This window comes from Euleptes europaea, chromosome 11, assembly GCF_029931775.1.
Source record: "Euleptes europaea isolate rEulEur1 chromosome 11, rEulEur1.hap1, whole genome shotgun sequence".
Classification (NCBI taxonomy): Eukaryota; Metazoa; Chordata; class Lepidosauria; order Squamata; family Sphaerodactylidae; genus Euleptes; species Euleptes europaea.
The window spans coordinates 22,613,745-22,636,723 of record NC_079322.1 but is presented as its reverse complement, the minus strand read 5'-3'; the positions used below and the strand labels follow the sequence as shown (position 1 = coordinate 22,636,723).

The window sequence follows — 22,979 nt, the reverse complement described above, 5'->3', positions numbered from 1 at the left end:
TGTTTATTAGTACTTTGACTTCTACAAGATTTATACAGTTTTTCCCTGAACTGTAATCCAGAAGGATGAAACTTTTAGGGGGGGAAAAACACTGAAAACACTTGATGAAACAATGTCAGCCAACTGTATATTTACAGAACACTGATTTTTTTTAAAAAAATTACTGGTTTCCACGTGCAGAGATGAAGCCATTCTGATGCCAGCCATGCAAGGATCTATTGTCTGTTAGTGTAAATTATCTGCATGTCACATCAGCACGTGGCAGAGCCAACACAGTTTCTGATGTATAAAAGCAATGACAAAAATAAAATAATGGAAATACGAGGTGGGCTAAGCATGCTTAAAAATCAATTTAGTCAACTCATAAAGAATTTCTCTACATTGCCATTTACTATCTGCTTAATTTGTCTTCTTGAACAATACTACTGGCATTTGTACTTAAGTTTCACATAAGGAATAAAACACTACATAATATAATCTTATGAGCTCGCAGCACAGAGTGGTAAGCTGCAGTACTGCAGTCCAAGCTCTGCTCACAACCTGAGTTCGATCCCAACAGAAGTCAGTTTCAGGGAGCCGGCTCAAAGTTGACTCAGCCTTCCATCCTTCCGAGGTCGGTAAAATGAGTACCTGGCTTGCTGGGGGTAAAGATGACTGGGGAAGGCACTGGCAAACCACCCCATAAACAAAGTCTGCCTCGTAAGCGTCGGGATGTGACGTCACCCCATGGGTCAGGAATGACCCAGTGCTTGCACAGGGGACCTTTACTTTTTAAAAAAAATATATAATCTTGCCAATAATTTTTATTAATAAATGCACTCTCTTTCTTAAAACATATGACACTGAGAAAATACAGAGATGAAGCCTGAATAATGCTGTTTCGACTTGGTTGTAATTCGTTGAACTGATCCAGAAGAAGTAATTCTGAAATACATGTAATATTTCTAAGATCAAAGGTTTTTCCCCACTCACTGCAGTATCAGGGACAGTTCTGAATGCACAGACATGCTGTGTGTCCAGAATTTCTTTCCAATTAATAGTGAACAGAGCACGCTCATAAGGAGCTCCATATATTTACTGGAGACTAAATCTCAGCCTTCCCAGTTTTCCCTCTCCCTCCACACATAAGAGCTATATACTCTGCAAACTATATGAAGTGTTCCTTTTACATATCTTATGAATTACTGAGGTAATTATATACCAGTGGTTCTCAACCTGGGGGTTGGGACCCCCAAGGGGGTCGCAAAGTGTTTTCTGGGGGGTCGCCGCCACTGTCCTGGGACAGCCCCCATCCCGGGCTGTCCAGGACTAACCCAGATGCCCTGTAACCCTGATCCGTCCGCGAGGGCAGGGAAGACCCCAAGCAGAGAAGTGAGGAACTGGCCGACCGACAGCCAGAAGGAGCCGGGCTGCAGAGACGCGGCGGCATGCCGCCGCACACCTGCTGTAGCCCCGCTGCCCAGCTGAGAGGCGGGCGGGCCAGCCCTGAGTGCAGTCGCACTTGCGCCGGGCGGATGATGCGGCAGGATGTGTGGGAGGCCGAGGAAGCTCCCCTGGCTCGGCCAGTTCAGGTCTCGGAGGAGAAGAGGGAGGTTCCCCTTGAGGCCGCTACAGCCATGTTGTTTTTACTTTTAGCCACGCTTGGGTGGGGCGGGAGCTTCAGCCTGGAATCCAAGTGCGCATGTCTGTAGTGTGGCTTCGCTTTTCTGCCCTGAGTCATCAGTTCCGCTCTGGCAAGGCCAAGGGGGAGTCGAGGTGCATGCGCAGTTCGGGATTTTCCCCTCGAGCGCGCAGGTTCAGTGAGGAGCAGAAGGAGCGGTGACTGGTGGAGGGGAGAAAAAGGCACAAAAAGTCCGAGCGGGATAAGTGGCCCTCGCTCTTGTGAGGTGATTAAACGGAGCTTCGCTTTGAGGGATAACTGCAGTTCTGTGCACAAGCAGTGTCCCAGTCACAAGAGAGGGGGTTTCCTCGCGAGAGCCCCGGCCTGCTTGGAAGAGTTTTTGGGGAGAGAGGGGAGGACAAGGAATGCAGTGCATGCTCAGAGGCACTCTTTCCTCTGTGCCAGGAAAGTTGCCGCGCCACACAGTCACAGCCGCTGCGCAACAAGTGGTAGTACCGTTTGCTTGTTTGTTTTAAACTTTAAAATTTAAAGTAATTATATATCTGGATACCCTGGACTGCCAAAAAAACAAATGTGTTTTGTTTATCCTATTGAAAATGTTATTTATGCAAATTTATGCAAATGTGACGAGGGTCGCAGGTTACTTGGCAACTGTAAAAGGGGGTCACGACTCGAAAAAGGTTGAGAACCACTGTTATATACAGTAAAACAAAGTCTTCTTGACTACTCCTTTATGAACTTACCCAGCTAACTGCTAAAGAGGAAGCATAGAAGGATGTCAGCAACATAGAGTTTCCAAACATCAAGACAAAACAGGCTCCAAGTGATGCCTAAAAGGATATAAACAAGGTATCAAAATAATGAGCCATTTTGATTGCAGTATTTAAGCTAACAATACTTAGAGAGAGACTCTGAAACACTGGGTATTTAGGGAACATTCTCAGACTAATAAAACTTAAGATAGTTTCATTGCATTTGTAAAGTCCTGGTTTTCACCAATAATGTTGTTTTCTGAAGGATTCTTCCAACAAGTCCTCAAAATATGAAAAATGTTGAGCAATATATTTCTACTGTATCACATCAGAGTTTATTCCAAATTGCTATTCCACACAGTACATTTTTTCATAGAATATACTAAAATGTGAAAGTCAATGAAAAAGAAACTTATTTACAATTGGTTTCACGTGACAGACGTATTCTTTAATTCTACGACACACATGTAAAAAATCAACTTCTGCTTCTTCCTTACAACCATAATGAGCTCATGTCTTATACCTGTTCATACTTGACCATGGCCATATTGCCAGCTGATGGGGTATAGGCTCAACTATCACGCCTATGAATCTTTGCCCACCATACACACATCTGCTTAAGGTCCTGCTTAAGGAAATAAGGAGCTGCCTACCCATTACTTATGGGGATGTAAGCAAGGCCTACTTCTGTGCACATAAGTTCACTGGCAAGCACATATAATCATTAAAATGTAACACAACTCACTAATGAGAACAAGTATATAAGCAAAGAATTGTTTACTGTAGGTCCAACTTTTTTAAAAAAAGAAATCCTGAATTTATTACGAACATAATCAAAGGTATATAGCATTTACAGAAATTAGTGCTACTTTTAAAGATTTAACAAGATTAATTTATGAAAAGTATTACCATATGTGCATAAATTATCATCTGTAGTTTGCATGAGTCCATGAATCCCAGTATATATATACCAAAAACTGAAGCCATCTGCAATTGAAGAGAACAAAGTAATTGAATGCATACCCTGCCTAGAATAATATTAAGAAAATCCATCAAGATACAAAAAATTAATGAATTTATCCTATCAGCCCAAAGGGATTTTAGAACTGTTCAGTACAATATCCCCCCTCCTGCTCTGAAACCTGAAAGGGGTTACAAAGGTACCTTTTGAGAGAACAGAGGAGACAGTTCAGAACTACAGAACAAAAAACCCTACTTCTCATATGAGCACAAGATGCAGTTTGGGTCCCGGCCATTGTGCTATAAATAATTTGAAGCTCCACTGCTAATATGGAAGAGATTTTATAGTGCTTCATTTTCCAAACACTAAAAAAATACACTGCTGTAACACTCAACACAAAATGGCTATTCAACATTTCAGAATTGTGACTAAATACTGGAAGTTGTTTTAACTATATTAATTACCACTGCGAAGAATACTTCTATGTACTTCCAATGATAGACACTGCATTCCTTGTATCAAAAGAATATGCAAAGACTGACATACTTCTTTTAAAAAATAGGGGGGAGGGAGCTGAAACAGTTTTTTCCTGGCCCTGATATCTAGGCAAGTACAGTTCCTGGCTTTACAAACCAAAGACAGAAAGATATAAAGCTCAGGTGTTTGTGTTGATACGATTTGAAGAGATTGGTCACTTGGATCAGGGGTGCCCACCTTGAACCTGTGGACACTTTTGGAATTGTGAGAAAATGGACTGGGTAACAAGACAAAACTGCTGCCATGGGAGGGGGCAAGTCACAAACGGTTGGGAGATTCCAAGCCAAGCATCCTTCTATGACAGAAGCAGATGCATCCAAATAGGCACTTCCTGCAGATGCAAAGGCAGTAACTTCTGGACTTTTCTGAAGCACCCCCTATAGCAAGAAGCTGAAGCAAAGTTGAGATCAAGCTATTTGATTGGCAGAAGAGACAATTGTTTGACTTTTGTTTCCAAAGGCAGGGATGGGTTCCTCTCTGTGCAACCACAGACACAAGTTTCTAAGGCCTGAGATATCAGAAAGTCTGTGTCTATGGCCAAGCTGATGTCATGTGGCTGTAATGTGCCTGTGGTATGCTAGTTAGTCAGCTGGTAGGAAGAGACACTATTTCTGTTCCATTCAAGATTCTTTAGACTTCATCCCCAAGACATAAGAAGAAGAAGAGTTGGTTTTTGTATGTCAACTTTCTCTACCACTTAAGGAAGAATCAAACCGGCTTACAATCACCTTCCCCTCCCCACAAGACACCCTGTGAGGTAGGTGGGGCTGAGAGAGCTCTAACAGAGCTGTGTCTAGCCCAAGATCACCCAGCTGGCTTCATGTGGAGGAGTGGGGAATCAAACCTGGTTCTCCAGATTAGAGTCCACCGCTCCAAACCACTGCTCTTAACCACTCCACAACGCAAGTAGACACCAGGAGATTCACTGGCAGTTACTATGGCGCCCCCTGGGCACCATATTGGGGATCAATGGCTTAGATGCTGAAGAAGTATTTATACTTATCGGATCACTGCAAATTAATTCCTTAAGAACTATTTTAATTATTATACATTCCTTGGGGTTAGAGGGGGGGGGACTCCTAGAAAGCAGTGTAACTTTTGGCCAGGAAGAAGAAAAAGTATATCTCCCAAGGCACTTTTTAATGGAGGCCTAGCAATATAGTGATCCTAACCCAAGAAACCTGGAAGATTCAGGGTACAATAGTGGATTTTAGTTAATGGAAAAAATATAAACTTGTGAAAGTTCTGAGAGACAAGGAAGTGGCCACATGAACTGACAAGGACAGCAAGACACGTGGAGTAATTTTCCTTGGGAAAGTAGCAGTGGCTCATTAAAATAATTTTATTATTACATATTTTATGCACTGAATAAACTCAGTATCCTATACAGATTACTCTGTGAGTTCATTTGTACAAAAATATAACTTGCAACTCATACAGTAAAGAACTAGTCACTGCAGAAGGAACTAGAAAATAAATGGCATATCTCAACTAGGCCTGCTTTTTCCCAGCAGCTTGGCTAGAAACTGAATACAAAACCGCATCCTGCTCAGTGACTTTAGAGACTCCTCAGGGTTTTTAAAAATGTATATATAAATTAGTTACTGTTAAATCTTTGGTGTTTATATGTTTTGTACTTAGCTGTAGACCACTTTGAACAAGTTATTCAGAAAAGCAGAATACAAATAAATCTATGTGCATAACCATAACTGTAGTCATATTCATTGAAATGATCTTACTTGTGTTAGGAGGACAAACTGAGCAAACTGCCACGGAAGCATGAATAAAACATTAACAACAGATAATGCAATCAGGCTTCTTCTACTAACATTTGGAGCCCTTGGGGGAAAAACAGAACAGCAGTTAAGTTCAGCAAAACTACGATTTTTAACGGCAAGAGTAGAAAAGAAAAGCAGGTCGTTTACATGTAACTATTGTTCTTCAAGCGATCATCTTTGCATTCACGGTGATGGATTTTGTGCCTTTGCAGAGCTAGCATGTGAAAGTTTCTAAAGCTCGGCTTGAGGTACAGAGATCTCCTCCCCACAGGATCACAGGGCCTTCCCAGTCAGTTCCTTCCAAAACATATGAGTAAGATGTAGCAAGTTAAAAAGCCACCTGTTGGTGGGAAGGTGGGTAGGTTGTGTGAACGCACAGACAACCTCTTGAAGAACAACAGTTACAGGCAAGCAACCTGTTTTTATGTCTTCATGATTTCTGTGCATCACACTGAAGGGTACAGACTAGCAAGCTGACCTCCTTGGAGGAGGGTAAAGCTGCTCACTGAAAGAGAAAAAAAAACTAGTACTGCTTGGCCAAAGGAGGCAACAGCTATGGCCCACATGTCTCTACTAAAAGTAAATGACTGAATGCAGACGGTTGGCATCCAAAACTCAGGCAGAGGAAGCCCTGTAGAAGGCAAAGATGCTTCTACATCTGTTATGACAGTGGCTTGTGAGTCAGATTGTAACAGATCTCTATAGTATGTGAAATCCTAGAGATATGTATCTAGGAATCAATATGTCCATCATTCCCTCATTATAGCCTGAGTGACAGATGAAGAAAAGAGGCCGCCACTTTAGCAGAATGTTGCTGTTCTAACATCTATGAAAAAAAGGACTGAAAAAGCCGAACTCGGCTTACCGTATATACTCGTGTATAAGCCGAGTTTTTCAGCCCAAAAAACCAAACTCGGCTTATACGCGGGTCAATACGGTAGGAGGGGGGAGGGGGGAAGGAGGGAAGAGGAACTTACCGCCGCCGCCACCACCGCCGCCGCTGGCCCGCATGACTTCTGGGCGGCCTGGAAGCGGCCAGTGGGGCCTGCCTGCGCTCAGGAAGGGCCCCGCCGCCGCCCCCGCCACCGGCTCACGCGCCCTCTGGCCGGCCTGGAAGTGGCCAGCGGGGCCTGCCTGCGTGCAGGCAGGGCCCCGCCGCCACCGGCTCCAGTGCTGGAAGGGCTCCGCTGCCGCCTCCAGCTGATCAGCGGGCCTCCTCCTCCCACCTCTCCCAGTAAGTTGGGGGTTCAGGGGCTCTTCCCCCTCCCCCCCCCCAGGGTGGCGCTGGGGTCGGGGTGGGTCTGGAGGGCCCGGGAGGAGGTGGCACTGGGGTAGGCCTGGAGGGCCCGGGAGGCCGGGCGGGAGGGCGACCCGTTGTATAAGCCGACCCTCGGCTTATACGCAGGTGCCTAATTTTTCCCCATTTTTGGGGTGAAATTAGGCACCTCGGCTTATATGCAGGTCGGCTTATACACGAGTATATACGGTATACGCGGGTCAATATGGTAGAGGAGGGAGGGTGGAAGGGGAGGAGGGAGGGAGGGGGAACTTACCACCGTCACAGCTGCCATCGCCGCCAGGCCCGTGCACCTTTCCCCGGCCGGCAGCGGCCTGGGGGGGCCTCCTGCAGGGGCAGGAAGGCCGCGCCGCCGCCGGGCCCGTGCACCTTTCCCCGGCCGGCAGCGGCCTGGGGGGGCCTCCTGCAGGGGCAGGAAGGCCGCGCCGCCGCCGGGCCCGTGCACCTTTCCCCGGCCGGCAGCGGCCTGGGGGGGCCTCCTGCAGGGGCAGGAAGGCCGCGCCGCCGCCGGGCCCGTGCACCTTTCCCCGGCCGGCAGCGGCCTGGGGGGGCCTCCTGCAGGGGCAGGAAGGCCGCGCCGCCGCCGGGCCCGCACACCTTTCCCCGGCCAGCAGCGGCCTGGTGGGGCCTCCTGCAGGCACAGGAAGGCCGCGCCGCCGGGCCCGCGCACCTTTCCCCGGCCAGCAGCGGCCTGGAGGGGCCTCCTGCAGGCACAGGAAGGCCGTGCCGCTGCCGCTGGGCCCGCACGGCTTCCTATGGCTGGCAGCGGCCTGGGGGGGCCTCCTGCAGGCGCAGGAAGGCCGCGCCGCCGCCAATTCGACACCTCTCCCGGTGAGTAGGGGGTTCAGGGGCTCTTCCCCCTCCCCCCCTTGGATGGAACTGGGGTTAGGGTGGGTCGGGAGGGCTCGGGAGGCCGGCAGGAGGGCCACCTGGGGCAGGGGCTAGATCATCCCTGCTCTCTAAAATGGCGGCTGCCATTTTAGAGCACAGCATTACCGGTAAAGGGAATTTCTTATTGACCCTCAGCTTATACGCGGGTCAATAAGAAATTCCCTTTTCTGGCCTCAAATTTGGGGGGGTCGGCTTATACTCGGGTCGGCTTATACCCGAGTATATATGGTAAGTTTAAGAAATTTGGCTCTCAAAAGAAATCTCAATCGTTGTACTGTTGATATTTGGCTCTTTTGACTAATGAGTTTGCTGACCCCTGTTCTAAGGTGTAGCCTTACATAGTGGGCTACATAGATAGTGGTTACCATTACAGCAAACTGCAGAACCCAGTGGTACAGTGGAAAGTCAACATCCTTGAGGCTGATATGGGTAGGCCAAGCCCCAGATATCAGAAGAGAGAAGATGGATACTACTAAGAGAACCACCTGGAATTTCTTAAGTCTATTTGGCTCATTAACGCCCCTAAGATTGAGGATGAGGCAGAGGCTTGCTTTGGGAGAATAAGGTACCTAAAGTCAAAACACAGGCCACTTGGGAAGCAATTAATAGCTTTAACCATGTCTTACTGCAGGAGAGATTCAACTTCCTGGGAAAGGTCTGGGTTGGGGAGGGCAGATATGAATCCTTCAGATTACCAAATGACAGAAGCAAAAGGGAAGTCTATGGTGAATCCAGGGCTGACTGTAAAGACCTAGAGGTCCAATGTTTTGGCCTTCCATGCTGAAATATATTAGTGAAGGAAAGGATTGGGAGGCAGAGGGAAATTTGGTGAATTCTTAGAAGTCACAGGAGCCTTTGGTCTGAATTGAGGAGCACTGTGACTTAGAGAAAGCTACACCTGCAGGCCAAGAAGACTTGCTGAAGGAGGAGCAGTCAGAAGCTGCAAAGGTGGAGCTTCATCAGTAATATGTGTATATCAAGGATCTCAGCTTCTCACATTGAGAGGACATAGATTATATTAGACCCACAAAGTGTAATATATAGATCTAAAGGGTGTGGAAACCACTGCTGTTGGTACTACGTCCTGCATAGCTAACTAAGGCCTAAACAAGAGCTGAGGCATGAAAACCTGAATTCTTGGTACCAAAGCACCGACAACTGTTGGACTGTGGAATAATAATGTTTTGATATTTTCTTCTCAGTGGGAGAACAGGAGCGATCCTTCCTTTTAGGTATCCTGCATGACCTAGAAGAGGTGGAGTCCTGACAGGCTGCTCTCCAGGCTATGCCTCTATTGTCAGTCTGTCCAGAGGCACAGGAAACAGAAGCAAACTGCACAGAGGCAGCTGGGTCCACCTTGCCTTCTGACATGATGAGGGCTTGTTTTGGAGAGTCATCCACAAAATGAACAGCATGATTTTGGCCCACTTTCTTAGTTAACTCCTAGCAGGCAGACTAGAAGTATGGAAATGTATGGAAATAACCTTTCTGTGCTGTGAGGAGTTCCTTATTGCTCCTGCTGCTGATAGCAAATAATGGAAATCATTTTCTGCATCAGAAGCACCTCAGAGAAAAAAATTATATACAAAAATAACCAAACTCTCCCCTCATTGTGGCCTGCCCTTGAGAATAATTTTCTGCACCACAGGCACCTTGGCAGCACTACCACAGGGAAAACAGTATAAGGGAACAACCTAACTACACTGTGAGGAGTTTCTCCTCTCACTATGGACAGTGCATGAGAACAGATTCCTGCACCACAGGTGCCACAGCACCACCACCACCTGAAAGAGAAACAATGCAAGAGAATATCCTAACTAACCTGTGAGAAGTTTCTCTTTTATTAACAACACTAGAAGATAGTCATCAGCACTGTCACTGAAGGGGAGAAAACATGTCACTCACTCACAGGGGGGAAAAAACTACCAGTAGATCTGAGAGAAAAACCTCACAGAGCAGGTTCCCAATCAGTGCTACTGCTGTGCTGCAGCAGACAAAGGAGAAGGCTCAGCTTCTCACCTCTAAGCATGTTCAGTTTCAAGCTGTGACCCTCGGGAAAGGACATCAGCTCCTTGTTTAAAAGGAAGCGCTTTGAGCTTCTGAATTCTAGCTCTCCACAGGCACAGAGCCCAGTGTTATGCACACAGACTGTTTTACATTTTTACATAAAACGTTAACAGCTTTATATATCAAATTTTAAAAGCTTCCGAATTAATGATACGGGTTAATCTTCCATAACAGTATGAAACATTAGTCACATATGCAATATCAGAAATGCAACAGAAATCCATATATACAAGAAGCACCAAAATGGCATGTTATACAAGGGGAAGTATAAAATATTCTGTGTGAGCACCATATTTTTAGCAACTCTTACAAACAAATTATGTCAACATAAACAAAGGGAAATGGAAGTTATTATTTATAACATTTTCATTCAACTTTGGTCAGAATTTTTTTTAACCCAATGTCAGAGGGTGTCTTGGGCTCGCCTGTTTTCACCCCACTTCTACAACTTCAGGGTTAGAAAGTAACTTCTGATTTGGTCACTTACTGGGCTTAGCTGTATCCAAGACTGCCCTGAAACCACTATATTCTTCCCTAGGCTGAAAGAGGAGACAAGATAGCAGTTTTGGGAATTTCCTGTATACAGATAAACCCAGTACTTGGCCAGGTCAAATGTTAATTTTATCTCACTCTCCTTCAACAAGGTCTTTTATTTTTCTATGGAAAAACAGCAGAAGTAGTATGATGATTGTGCCATTGCCATGTATGGAAAGAGGGGAACTTGAAGATATGCATGTCACCATACCATGAACCTTGAGATCCTGGGCATGTGGGCCCCACTTATTAGCTTCCATGACTATAAACCTTTCCCCTATCACAGGGGTTCCCAACATGGTTCACCGATACCTTTTCTGGTGCCTACCAAGTGTTCTTAAAAAGTGGCTGGGGCCAGGCAGGCTTGATTGGTCACTGAAGATCCAACTAGCTATGCAGAATAGAATAGTGTTTCAGTCGCATCTGCCTCCAGTGTTCATTTTGTTCTCTCTCACTCCTCTTTTTCTGTGTATTTTTAAAATTACCTCTTTGTGCCAGTGTTTGGGCTTTCTCTGTGTGTGGCTACACTTCCAGCAGCAACCATTTTGTGGTTGCGCCCACCACCCCATGTCAAAATTCCAAAAAGTGCCCACAGGATCAAAATGGTTGGAGATCAAACATGCATTAGTTGCTACATTTACTTGAATGGAGAAAAAGAAGAGGCTATAATCAAAAGGGGAAGGGAAGGCAGCATGTTATAGTCTGATCTCGTCAGATCTCGGAAGCTAAGCAGGGTTGGTACTTGAAAGGGAGACCTCCAAGGAAGACTTGGCAGAGGAAGGCAATGGCAAACCCCCTCTGCTTAATTACTTGCCTTGAAAACCCTTGCTGAGGTCGCTATAAGTTGGTGCTTTATTTACACACACATAATCAGAAGAATTGTTGATAGGCGCCATACAGGGAGCATTTAAAAATTAATGGCAGCATATGCAGCCTTAAATGAACCCATATCTAAAAACCAATGTCAGAGGAGATGAGTATTTCCTCAGATTATTTTCAGCCTTCTGTTTATGTGCCAGTGCCACTCACTGGTTCAATATACAGGCAGGGAGAGGTGATAAAAAAATCTTCAAACCATATATTCTACACAGAGTAGTATTACCATGCTTTCCACACAATTAAGGTTTATAAATACCTTGTTTGGGAATTTTGTTTTGATTGTTCATATTTAATTTGTGATAAGAACAGAAACTACCTGAGAATGTAGGTTAGCAACAGCATCTGAACCACAAGGAATGGATATGAGAAGCTTTCACGAAGAGGGGGGGTCCACATCACACGAGTACTCTGGAAACAAGGACTAGGTCAATTAATTGAATTGTCCCCCATAATTTTATTTTTCAAAACAATGTTTATAGACAGTAACGCTGAAATTGTGGAAATTTCTACCAGTGACACATACATGAATGCAATAGCATGTTACAAGACAAAACTTTTTAGGAACACAAAATAAGTAAAAATGCGGCAGTTTTTGGAGATGCTGGAAACCAGTTCTGGATGTCTTTTTACAAACTTAATCCTATATTCTAGTCCTTCACCTGAAATTAATACAGCAGTAATGTGAAGTAGTAAAAGCAAAAACCTGCCCTTATCTACAGAGAGAGGCTTACCAGATCTACTGGTTTCAAGATGATGTTTTTAAGAATAAACATGATAAATGTATGAATAAATATCAATTTATTAAATGTTTATCCTACTCTTCTCCCAAGGAGCCAAACTGAACTCATATTTAGATAGTAAGAAGGAAATAAAAGTATTAAGCTATCAAGCAAAGTACATAAAATAGTTCTCACTGGAAAAACGGGCACATACCAGCACTTTTAGCCTTCAGGAGTTTGCTAAACTCTCCTCAACATTCCATGCATACAGGAGGATGTCATATGTTCTATATACCTCAAGAGATTGCCAAGCATGAAGACCCTCCCCATCCTGACAGAAGAACAGCTATCAAGTTTACTGTTAGAAGGAGTTATACATTTATATTTTTAACGGTCTAGCCCAAACTAGATGTTATGTTTGTGCAAACATCACAGTTGGGTTGAGGGAACCCTGACACAACTTGCAAACAGCCAAACATGATGTCAGAGAACCAAAGGCTACACATTATCAGAGTTTCCATATGGAAGAATAGGTACAACTGACCAACGTGGAGTACTTTCAAGCTTCTACCTGCTTTTCAAAAATAGGTTATCTCGTGTTTTAATATTTTACTTTGCAGATTACCATAACTACAGTTTTTTTTTGTTACAGGAAAGACTAATACTCTGAATGACTTACTTCCCCATGGTTGAAGAAATAGCACGCCACTGTAAGTAGTCCTCCAAATCTGCTCCCACTGTGGAAATAATAAAAAATACAACAGATCTTGTAATTTTCAGAAAGATTTGTCTGTAAATTATAAAGTCTGAACCAGGAGATTCTGCAGTTATTTGAATACACAATCACTATTAACCTGATACTGAAAATGCAAAGATGCAATCATTCAAGGTAAGGAGTATCCTGCATTCAAACAACTAAAAGATCTACTACCAGCTTGGGCATTACATTCTATATGCAGTGAAAGAAGCAGAGAGGAGGGATAACATCCAAAAACCAGGGTAATCTCTTCCTTGTGGAAGTGTGGAAGACAGTTGTGCCTTTCAAGTAAGGGGAAATAAACATTCACTTATGTCTCAACTTCTTTATAGCGTGTAAGAAATAACTTTGGATTTTTTTTTAATTTGTATAAAACTGGAAGTTTTCTCCAATAAAAGACCCCAGACAGTTTACATATAGTTCTCTATGAAGTTTACTAGATACTAAGTAACAGGACTGAAATTTCAAAATAACAGCATCTATAGGTACAACTACATACAACACAAAATCATGTATCCTTGACTGATGTACAACATTGAACTTTCAGAATAAACACACCAAAATTAGCAAAGATCTATTGCTAATAGCAATCCAAATATGTCATACAAAAATAAATGTCACACATGTATTTTTTAATATTTTAAGAGAAACCCGATTTAACATCAAAAAGTAACTACTTGACATTTTAAAATCAGAACCAAGTGGCCCACTCCCATAGCTCGACTGCACTTACAGCAAAGAAGCAGTGACCCACACAACTGCAACCATACCAGAGGCACTAAGCATTTCCAGCAATCATCAACTGGATTAACTGTGCACTTTGAAATATTTTTGGGTCATATGATGACACAAGCCTTGAGAATACTCTTATGTGTCTTTATTCACTGTATTAAATACATAAATAATAAATTATTTGCTTGGCAAGTAGGGTAACGTCCTTCTTTCCTTCCTTCCTTCCTTCGAAATCCCTAATGCTATTGGTTTTGAACCAGAGATCTGGCCAGTCACATTCAGCCTACCTACTCAAAGGATTGATGTAAAGATAAAATGAAAGAACAATGTAAGCAGCTTTGGATTCACATTAGGGAGAAACGCAAGACATAGAAGGATTAAATAAACATGCACCTAACTACATTTTTAATTTACAACTGAATCAGAAGATGTGAGAGATGAACATGCTGGATGAGTGTGAATCCAGATAAGACAGAAGCAATCAGAGCTGCTGATAGTCACCATGGATCCTAAAGATTTCCCCTGACCTCCCCACAAGACAGTCAAAAGAACTCACAGAAGATGCTGATTGAAACAGTTAATCTGTTGGAACTATTCCCCCCACTGCCCCTTGGCTAGCTTTTAGGAGCCCCAGGATGACCCAGAATTTCACACCAACTTGGCTGCCCTAGAGCTTGTGATGATATGGGTTCAAGATATTTGCGGCAAAGTATCAAGCTGCTTAGTGATGGGGTATTTCATCTGTAGTTAATCTAGATTCTGCTATATGGCAGTGGTGGAGTACCTTATCTGTACAGACTAGGCAACTGAAATACATAATAACCATGTTATTTAGGAGATGCAAAAGAAAAATTGCACAATGAAGATTTCAATGGGCTTAACAATTGTACAACTATGGAAAAAAAATTCCTACCAAAGGATGCCAAATGTTTATATGTACTGACTAAGCTTCTCTTTTAACCATTTCTCTTTTCAAATTTTATACGCCTTAGGATTTAAAACCAACCCAAATCATAGTCAGTGCAATGTAGGCCTTTGGTTAAGAAAGTTTTTTGTTAATCCGAAACAGCAAAAGATTTAATAAGCTTATCTTCAAGAATAACTAACTACTAGTCAAACACTGCCATCTAGAGGATTAATGAAACAATTTAAAATACGATTTCATTATTTTTAACAATCCATATTTCTATTTATGTCAGTATTTTTACATGAATTCTTGGCATATGGACTGCCAAGAATTAGAAATGCTCCTGAACCTTAGAATTTGGCTTCTCAACACTTTCATCTCAGACCTTCCACTATTATATATATTACATGCTCTTTGACATGCCACCTGTGGCTCTTGAGAGCACTGTGGCACCTGCCCCATGTTTCAGGAAAGTAGGTAAAGCTCTAGCCCACTCAGGCTTATGGTTCACAAGTGATTCACACCCTAAACAGTTACTCCCAAAAGAATGAGTAAGGTGAGGTGCAAGCTTCATGTTGCTCTTTTGACTGATGACAGTTGTGAATGTGGCTCTCTGCAAGCCATGGAATTAGCACCACTGCTATGTATTTTGCAGGGCCAGAAGATACAAAGTAGGGTAACAAATGAACAGATTCAACCACTACTTCCTTCAGATATGCCTCTGCCAAAAATAATTTGCTGAGATTTGTGCTACTTACTTAAATGGGTTTTAATGTTATAGACTAGGCCTATATTGGCCTGTTCTGTTTAACTTGCCTTGCATAGCTAACGTGCATTTAAACATGTTCTGAGCATCTTTGTCTTGAGTTATTTGCAAAATTGGCCTCAGGACCAAGCTGTGTAACGGCTTGCATCCACTGAAGCATTTCTAATGACAGAAGAACTTCTGCCCACGAAGCACAACATCCTTGCTCCCCCACCCCATCCTGCTGCAGCTGAAAATGTCCCCTGAAATCACTCCTAGAGGAAAGGAATTCCCAGAAACAATATATCAGGAGACATTTCAGGCTGTAGTGGGAGGGGAGAGGCAAGAAAGTTGTGCTCTGCATGCCAAAATCCTTCCATGCATGAAAATGCTCTAACTCAGGGGTTCTTAACCTTTTTTGTGCCACAGACCCCTTTGGCAGTCTGGTGAAGCCTATGGACCCCTTTCTCAGAATAATGTTTTTAAATGCATAAAATAAAATACATAGGATTACAAAGGAAACCAATTACATTGAAGTACAGTTATGCTAACTTTCAGTTAAAGATGCAATTTTTCCCCATACAAGTTCATGGACCCCTTGCACTCTATCCATGGACCCATTGGGGTCCATGAACCCCAGACTGAGAACCTCTCCTCTAACTGATCTAAGGCATGATGCTGTGTTGCATATGGTTTCCCTACCCAGATTTATTTTACAGGTAGGCTGCAGTTAACATGAGATTGATTGACTCAATAAAAGAAACCATGGCCTTAAGCTTGCAAGACCTGAGCAAGGCTGTTAATGATAGGACATTTCAGAGGTCATTAATTCAAAGGATCACCATAAGTCCAAAACGACAGCACACACAGGTTGTAGTCTATATCTGAAAAGCCAGCAAAAGAAAGCTTTTAAACCTTCTTCCTCTACTGGCTTTGTGATGAAAACCGCTTCCCCGGTTGCATTTTCTCCTATGAGGGGAAAAGATATCGATATCTTCCTAAAAGAAGTAGATGCCAACTGCAAATAGTGAATTACTTTTCCAGTTCTGGACAGGAACTGGCTGCTGATGAAAATCACATCACCAATTCAGCAGGAACTCATTTGCCATGATCTACAAGTCTTTCTTCTTCCCTCCTTCATTATTATCTAGAAACATATGCAGCATGTAAGCACTATGTCTTCCCCTATAGTAAGTAAAGGCTGCTTTTCATCTATACTTTACATTGTTATTTTCTTTCCTTTTACATTTAAGTATCATGTGAGCTTTTATTTCTTAGCAACACAGTTTCTATTTTACTGCAATACTGTGCCTTGGATTTATACACCAATGTTTTGGCGTGTCCCAAGCTACCAGTAAATAACCAGACATTTGTGGGAGTTTATAAGAGGAACTGAGACATCAGTATTTGCCTACAAAACTTGAGGAGGATGGCAATAACAACTATTTTTATGAGTATACTCGAATGCACAAGGGAAAACAGTTAAGGCCAGGAGACTAGTAAAATAAACTCCTGCTTGATTCAGCCACTTGGGTTCAAGTTGATGTTTCCAGTGCACAGGACTACAGCTAAAGGGGCACAGCTATGGGCACACAACAATATAGGTCTCCATTAGGGCTGCAGTGGATGTCCATTCATGAACATTTTCAGTAAATACAATACTTGGGGGGGGGGAGTCTTAAAAAAAATGCACAGCCTTTGTGTCTCTTTTCATGTGCTATTTGCTGATAGACCAGAAATTGCTTCACCGTGTTTTTTTTTTTTTTTTTTTTTACTGCACAAGGATTCTTCAGACTATGTAGTTCCAGGCAATTGGCAATCATGTGACAAACACAATGTCATTATGCTGCTATTAACATGAGACAGATCAAATTTCGCTATGTTATGACATCATGAAGTTCAGTACAGAGAAAGGGCACTGCTTCTTGCCCTCATTCTGAATGGGAGTGACAGGGTCATAGCATCAGATTTGGCTGTATTACAACACAGAAAGGTCAATTCACAGGGAAGAGACCACTGCCCTCACTTGGAATAAATGAGCACTTCTTCTCTTGTTTGTAGGTCCACCCTGTAAGATCTCCAGGAGAGATACTTTTTAGCACAACAATTTTGGCAAGATGTGCCTCTCCCACATTTTAGTTTCTGCTTTACATGCAATCCTAAGCAATGTTACACCCTTCTAAGCCTATTGACTTCAATGGATTTAGAAGGATGTAACTCTGCTTAGGACAGCACTATGAGTCTTTGTAGGCTAGAGAGGAAATGCAAAGAGGCTCATTTCCAAGTTTTATACAAAACAAGTGGGGAACTCACAAGGACTTGCAGAGGCATCTCATTTTCTCCTCCCTCCATTTTCTTCTTTCCCTTCACTGAAAGCCCCAATAGCCTCTTCCTGCTTCCTTCTCTCCTTTCCACCCACCCACCTGCCAGCCAGCCAGCCAATCAATCTCTATCATCCTTTCTGTCTTCAGTTTCCTTCCCTGGCAGCCTCTGCCCTTTCTTTTTGGAACTGAGAGTGGAATATATGGCTCTCTTGCTCATTTTATCCTCATAATGTGAGATAGGTTCCCCTGATGGAAACCAACTAGCCCAAGGTCATCCAGCAAGCTTTGCAACACTGGGGGAATTTGAATGTGGCTTTCCTAAATTCTAGTCCAACACTGTATAAACTATATCATAGTAGCTTAAGATTTACATTTTCTTTCCCAGTCACCACACAGGAAGTAGCCTGGAATGTTTCTGGATCATAGTTGAGTGTTGGATCGGTACATGCAAGTAAAGTACATCTTCACGTATACGAAGGGGGGAGAACCTTCACTCAAGATACCCTCACTGCTGATTGCTCAAGAGCATCTGCAATCAGGGCATGCTGAGAAACTGTCAGAAGGGTGGGGGTCTAAAAAGCCCATGTGTGCATACTAAAGACTGGACACAACGCTTGGCATCCTGGACCACAAAGCATATTTATCTTCTATCTTTTAATAAAATTTAATGAATACATGGTGACAGCTATACACTTAGCTGATTTCTTTTCCCACTGCACCTCCTTTTCAAGGGAGACAACTGCTTTTTAGTTTGACATTTTATAATTTAAACTGAAAAATGGGTTGCTCCCTGAGTGCCCATTAAAAACTTTAAAGAAACCTCTAGTAGCTCAGGATTTCCCTCTGTTCCTTCAGAGACAACCTGAAATTGCTCTTTAAGATCAGTGAGCCTCCAGGGACCACATTTTAAGAATCATGGACGGGTAGGGGAGTAAACAGCTGAACAAAAAACTCATCACGCTTAATATCACAGCAGAGAAAAAAACATAAAAAGTAGCTTTCCAAAGCCAAGCATTTTTTAAAAATTGAGAAATATGGCTAAAATGTAGCTATCAAATGAACAAATGTGAAAAAGGTACTCATAGTTAGCTACAATAAATAATTCTGGGTACCATTCTTGTTAAGAGTTTAAAATGTTCAAAATGTAGTCTACCTATGAGATCATGCAGAAGCAATGGATTCAAGCACAACTTTGTTTATACAACTAAAGCATCACCAGTGTGCTAAACCAACAGATTAAATTGTGGAATCCTGTATAAAAGTTCAGGTTAATTCTCGGGATGTTTAGAAACAGGAAACCAAGCTATGGTTTTTTAAAAGAAAAAGTAAGAGGTTTCCAAAATACAGATAATACTAAATTTAAGTAAGTTGAAGAAGAAGTATATACTTCTCACTGAAGATAACTAACATCCAGGCTACACTTTGCTTAAGGAAACACTACACTAACACATTAAATAATTACAATTTTCATTAATTATTTCTGAATATAACTTTGGATTATAGAAAACTCACATAAATAAAATTTTAGCTATAGCATTTGGTTGGTATTACACAAAATAAATATGAAGAAAAGGAGTCTACTAAACAGAAGTCAGTTTTTGTAACTCTGTTGGCTAGAATCTGTGCTAATAACTATAGAACTTAATTAAATTTGTTTTCTAAGAACAGGGCCTTTATGGAAAGTGATCTTACAAACTGCAATCAAACATAAAGTATGATTCTGAGCAACAAAATCTTCTCTGATAAATATGACATAAAGAATGCTACAATAATAGCTTCGATGGGGAGAAAGAGATGTTTCAGTTCTCTCAAAATTCTGGTAGCAAGAGTTACAAATATCAAGTTTAAAAAACCTAATATTCACCTCTTTATCATTCCTATACCTAGCAACTCATATGTAATTTTTCAATCTTTGCCATGTTTTAGAAATACACCAAGAAAGTGGCAGTCACTGCTCTTCATCCCTAACTTCCATGCCGGGAAGTTGCATGTTTCCGAAGTAATGTCTTCTCAGCAGGGGGTGAATTAAAAGACAGCAGCAGTTATGCCTGTATTTTGTAAAATGTTCCATAAGCCCATCAGAATGTGAAACAAACTCATTACTGGAAGCAGTTATGTTCAGATACGGCAGTAAAGGCATACTGCCTAAATTAAGGTGAGTGGAAAACAGACTGAATGGCATTTAGTATCAAACTCAAATGTAAGAAGAGTTCCCCAGGACTGCAAAAGATATTAACTAAAGAACTTCTGCTTAGTCCTATTACTATCATGATGTTACCAAAATGTACAAACGAGACTGCTCTTATGATCAGTTTAAGAAAACAAACTCTTCTGCAATAATTAAAATTCAATAACGTTCTGAGTCATACTATCATCCTCCTTATATAATCTGAATTTTGGTATGAGAAATTACACTTTAAAGTTATGGTGTATGTTAAATAAAATATACATAATTTTGATGTTATAAACAAATAGCAGTGATCACTTTATCTAACTTAAATTTTCTCTTCTCCATCTTACCTTAGATATGTACCATATATGAAGAATACTGACACCAATAATCCATTCAGAAGAAATATCACAGCCACATAAAAAGAAGCAGGATCTCCCAAACCTATCCAACACCAAAGTAACATTCACATAACATTAATACTTCACACAATCACTTTTAAATGGATGCTACTTTAAACAGCATACCTCATACTACAAGTAAACAAGTCTGCAATCTCTAAGTTTATTGCAAATACAGACGGGGTTAACAGATATCTTCAAAGCACTTAAAGTTGATTTACAATGCAATCCTAAAGGGGGCCCGGGGATGGCACAGCCATGCCACCTCCGGAGTGGCTTGCTGGCCCAGCGCAGCTAACCAAAAATCTAATTTCTCCCAAACCCTGTGAAACTGCTCTATGCATTTGAGGGCAGGGTCCCGGGGAGGTCATCAAGCATTCTCCCCTTTGCTCACTGATGCATCTGGGCAGAGCTTCCTCAGCCTCAGACCAGTTGGAGGGAGAATCTGAGCTCTTTTCTCCTTCTGTGGCTGCCAGGATGCCCGTCTGGCCCGCTTGATGCAGCCAAGTTCTGTCCTCACTGGACTCTGCTTCCTGCCCTTATATGCTGTCTGGTCTTTCCCAGCCCTTCCCCTGACCATCTCAAGTTCCTACCCCAGAAGGCCATATAATGGCCTGTTGTTGGGGCTTTCCTGGATCCACCCCCTCTTCGTGACGAAGAGTGACTAAGACATGTGGGCCTTTTGGCCTTGCCCAGCCCCTGCCTGACTGCTGATCAGATGTTTGGGGGTGAAGAGTGGGGTGGGGTAGTTCAAGCCAGTGCAGCTCTTCCCCATTGTCTCCTTGTGGGGCCGCTTGCGAAATGGCCTCGGAAGCTGTGGGTGCTGTTCAGCCCTGGCCCTGGGAAGGAGGCCCCAGTCTGTTGGGAGGCGTGTGGGGCACAGCCTGGGACAAGGCTCAACTCTGGCCTGGGTCACTAGCGTGGGCTTTGCTGGCAACGAGGTGAACAAGGATCCCCCAGGTGGCCCTATGGAGGTGGTGGGCGGCAAGGAAGACCCGGGGCATTGCGGCTGAGTGGCAACCCAAGACAGCAAACTAAAGTCAGCCCCACTCCTGGGAACGTCCCCTTTGACACTAGCAGGAACCCTTGCACCAGAGAATCAATGCTGCAGAAGCTGTGCCAGCGACCATGCATGGCCCTGCACCGTGGTTAGTGCCCATTTAGCCAGTGCAAGTGGCACTATCACCGGCGCAGGGGTCATGCCAGCTCCTAAGGCCATTTGCCTCCTTCCCTTCAGGATTGCTCTGCCAGTATCACAACAGTCAACTAATTAAATGACAAACTTTTCTTGTGTTTTTCTTCTACAGCATTCAGCAGAAACAAAAAAGGCAAAAATTAAGCATTAGTAATAAAACCAGGAAGAAAATGACAAATTTCTCTACTGTAATATCTTACTAGGGATTTTTGTTAATGTCCCTGTATCTGTTAAGGGTGCAGTACAAGAGGCAAGGGGAAAGATTTCTGCCTCTCTAAAAGAGCAATCCTACACACTGCAGTGAGCTTACTGAAATAACTCTGCATAGGATTGCGCTATAAATAATAAAGTGACCTTGCAAGCCACACATATCTAAGCACTAAGCATATTACAGGAGGAGAGAAGACAATCCAGGTGGCTCAGGAACAGTGAGGTGGGTCTCTTCACACACTTCTCTGCCCCAAAACCCAAACTACTATTGCCATCAATGTAGCAGAGGCAATGAATGGAGCTATCTGCACATTTCTACTTATCTTTTGCAGAACGGGACAAATAATGCTTTTATATGATTCCTGGTTGCCAGATGCCTTAAATACGAGATATTAAATGGCCTTCCCTGTTCCAAAGGTAGTAGCATTTGCTTTTCATTCAGTCCCTTCAAAGACATCTGAGGTTCATCCAACATACAAACATTTAACTAAAATCAGTAAATTTACTTCTTAGCCACATGATTATCAGCTAAAACTTTTGATCAATGCAAAGTCATACATTTTGCTTTTTGGTCTCTACAAAAGGATCCTTTGTAAACTTCACACTGCCATTTTATTTTGTGTCTCATGCAACATCCAAAATGAACAAAGAAAATGCAATACTTGCCTTCACAGCTTTCAACAGGACTGACACCTTCTCCTCTGTTCACAATCCAACAGCTCTTTGTTGGAATACCAATAACATTCATCATTCCTGTGTATATGCGGTACCAAAAGGCTAACACAACCTGTGCAGAAAACAAGATTTATCATTTCAAAAGAAGAATGTCTCAGATTATCTCTGTGGTTAAAAGAGGCTTATCCATGACTAATCACTGTTTGGATGTTCTAACTTTTTCTGGCCCCAGATGCTACATTTTATTTGTACAACCCTACTTACTTCAAGTTAGAGCTAATCATTAAAAAAAACATACTCCAGACTCTTAAGGGCCAAATTAAACTACACAAAATGTGCAGGTGCCACACAAAAAATGGCCACTATGCATTTAGCTTCCCCTGTCAATAGCTAAAAGAACTTTGCTGTGTTAAAACCTCATCGTGTTCTGCATTTTCCCATTCCATATCACTGACTACTATCACAGAGGCCGGAGACGCATGGGGCATTAAGAAAGTTCCAGCCGATGTCACAGCATGAGCTGGTGCACAACTGTTAGTGTTTTCAATAGCAACCACCTATTTAGTTTAATCAGGTCTGGGCCTAACTTTTCAAAGAATTAACCATTTTAAAAGATAAGGTTTCTTCAAGGTTCGCACAAAAAGCGAATGTATAAAGCATAACATACTGTACAGCGTTGTCTATGTCTTCTTGGTATTCATGAATTCAATCCAATATTAAAAAGAAATTCCAGCCACTGCTATTTATATTTCAAAAGTTAATTTTGAATGGGCAAGTATAAAATTTTGAGGAAATAATTAGGTTCAAATATAACACTACAGCAAACG

The 22,979-nt window shown here is 42.5% G+C and overlaps 1 protein-coding gene across 1 annotated transcript in view; it reads right to left on the bottom strand.

Moving 5' to 3' along the window:
• DPY19L1 (dpy-19 like C-mannosyltransferase 1) overlaps positions 1–22,979 on the bottom strand; it is a 51,823-nt gene that overhangs the window by 19,227 nt on the left and 9,617 nt on the right. The window contains exons 4-10 of the mRNA XM_056857047.1: positions 22,144–22,264; positions 20,022–20,115; positions 12,716–12,773; positions 11,634–11,725; positions 5,611–5,710; positions 3,283–3,360; positions 2,365–2,451 (exon numbers count right to left, since the gene is read on the bottom strand). Coding sequence (XP_056713025.1) covers positions 2,365–2,451; positions 3,283–3,360; positions 5,611–5,710; positions 11,634–11,725; positions 12,716–12,773; positions 20,022–20,115; positions 22,144–22,264 — 630 coding nt within the window. The remainder of the gene's footprint in view (positions 1–2,364; positions 2,452–3,282; positions 3,361–5,610; positions 5,711–11,633; positions 11,726–12,715; positions 12,774–20,021; positions 20,116–22,143; positions 22,265–22,979) is intronic.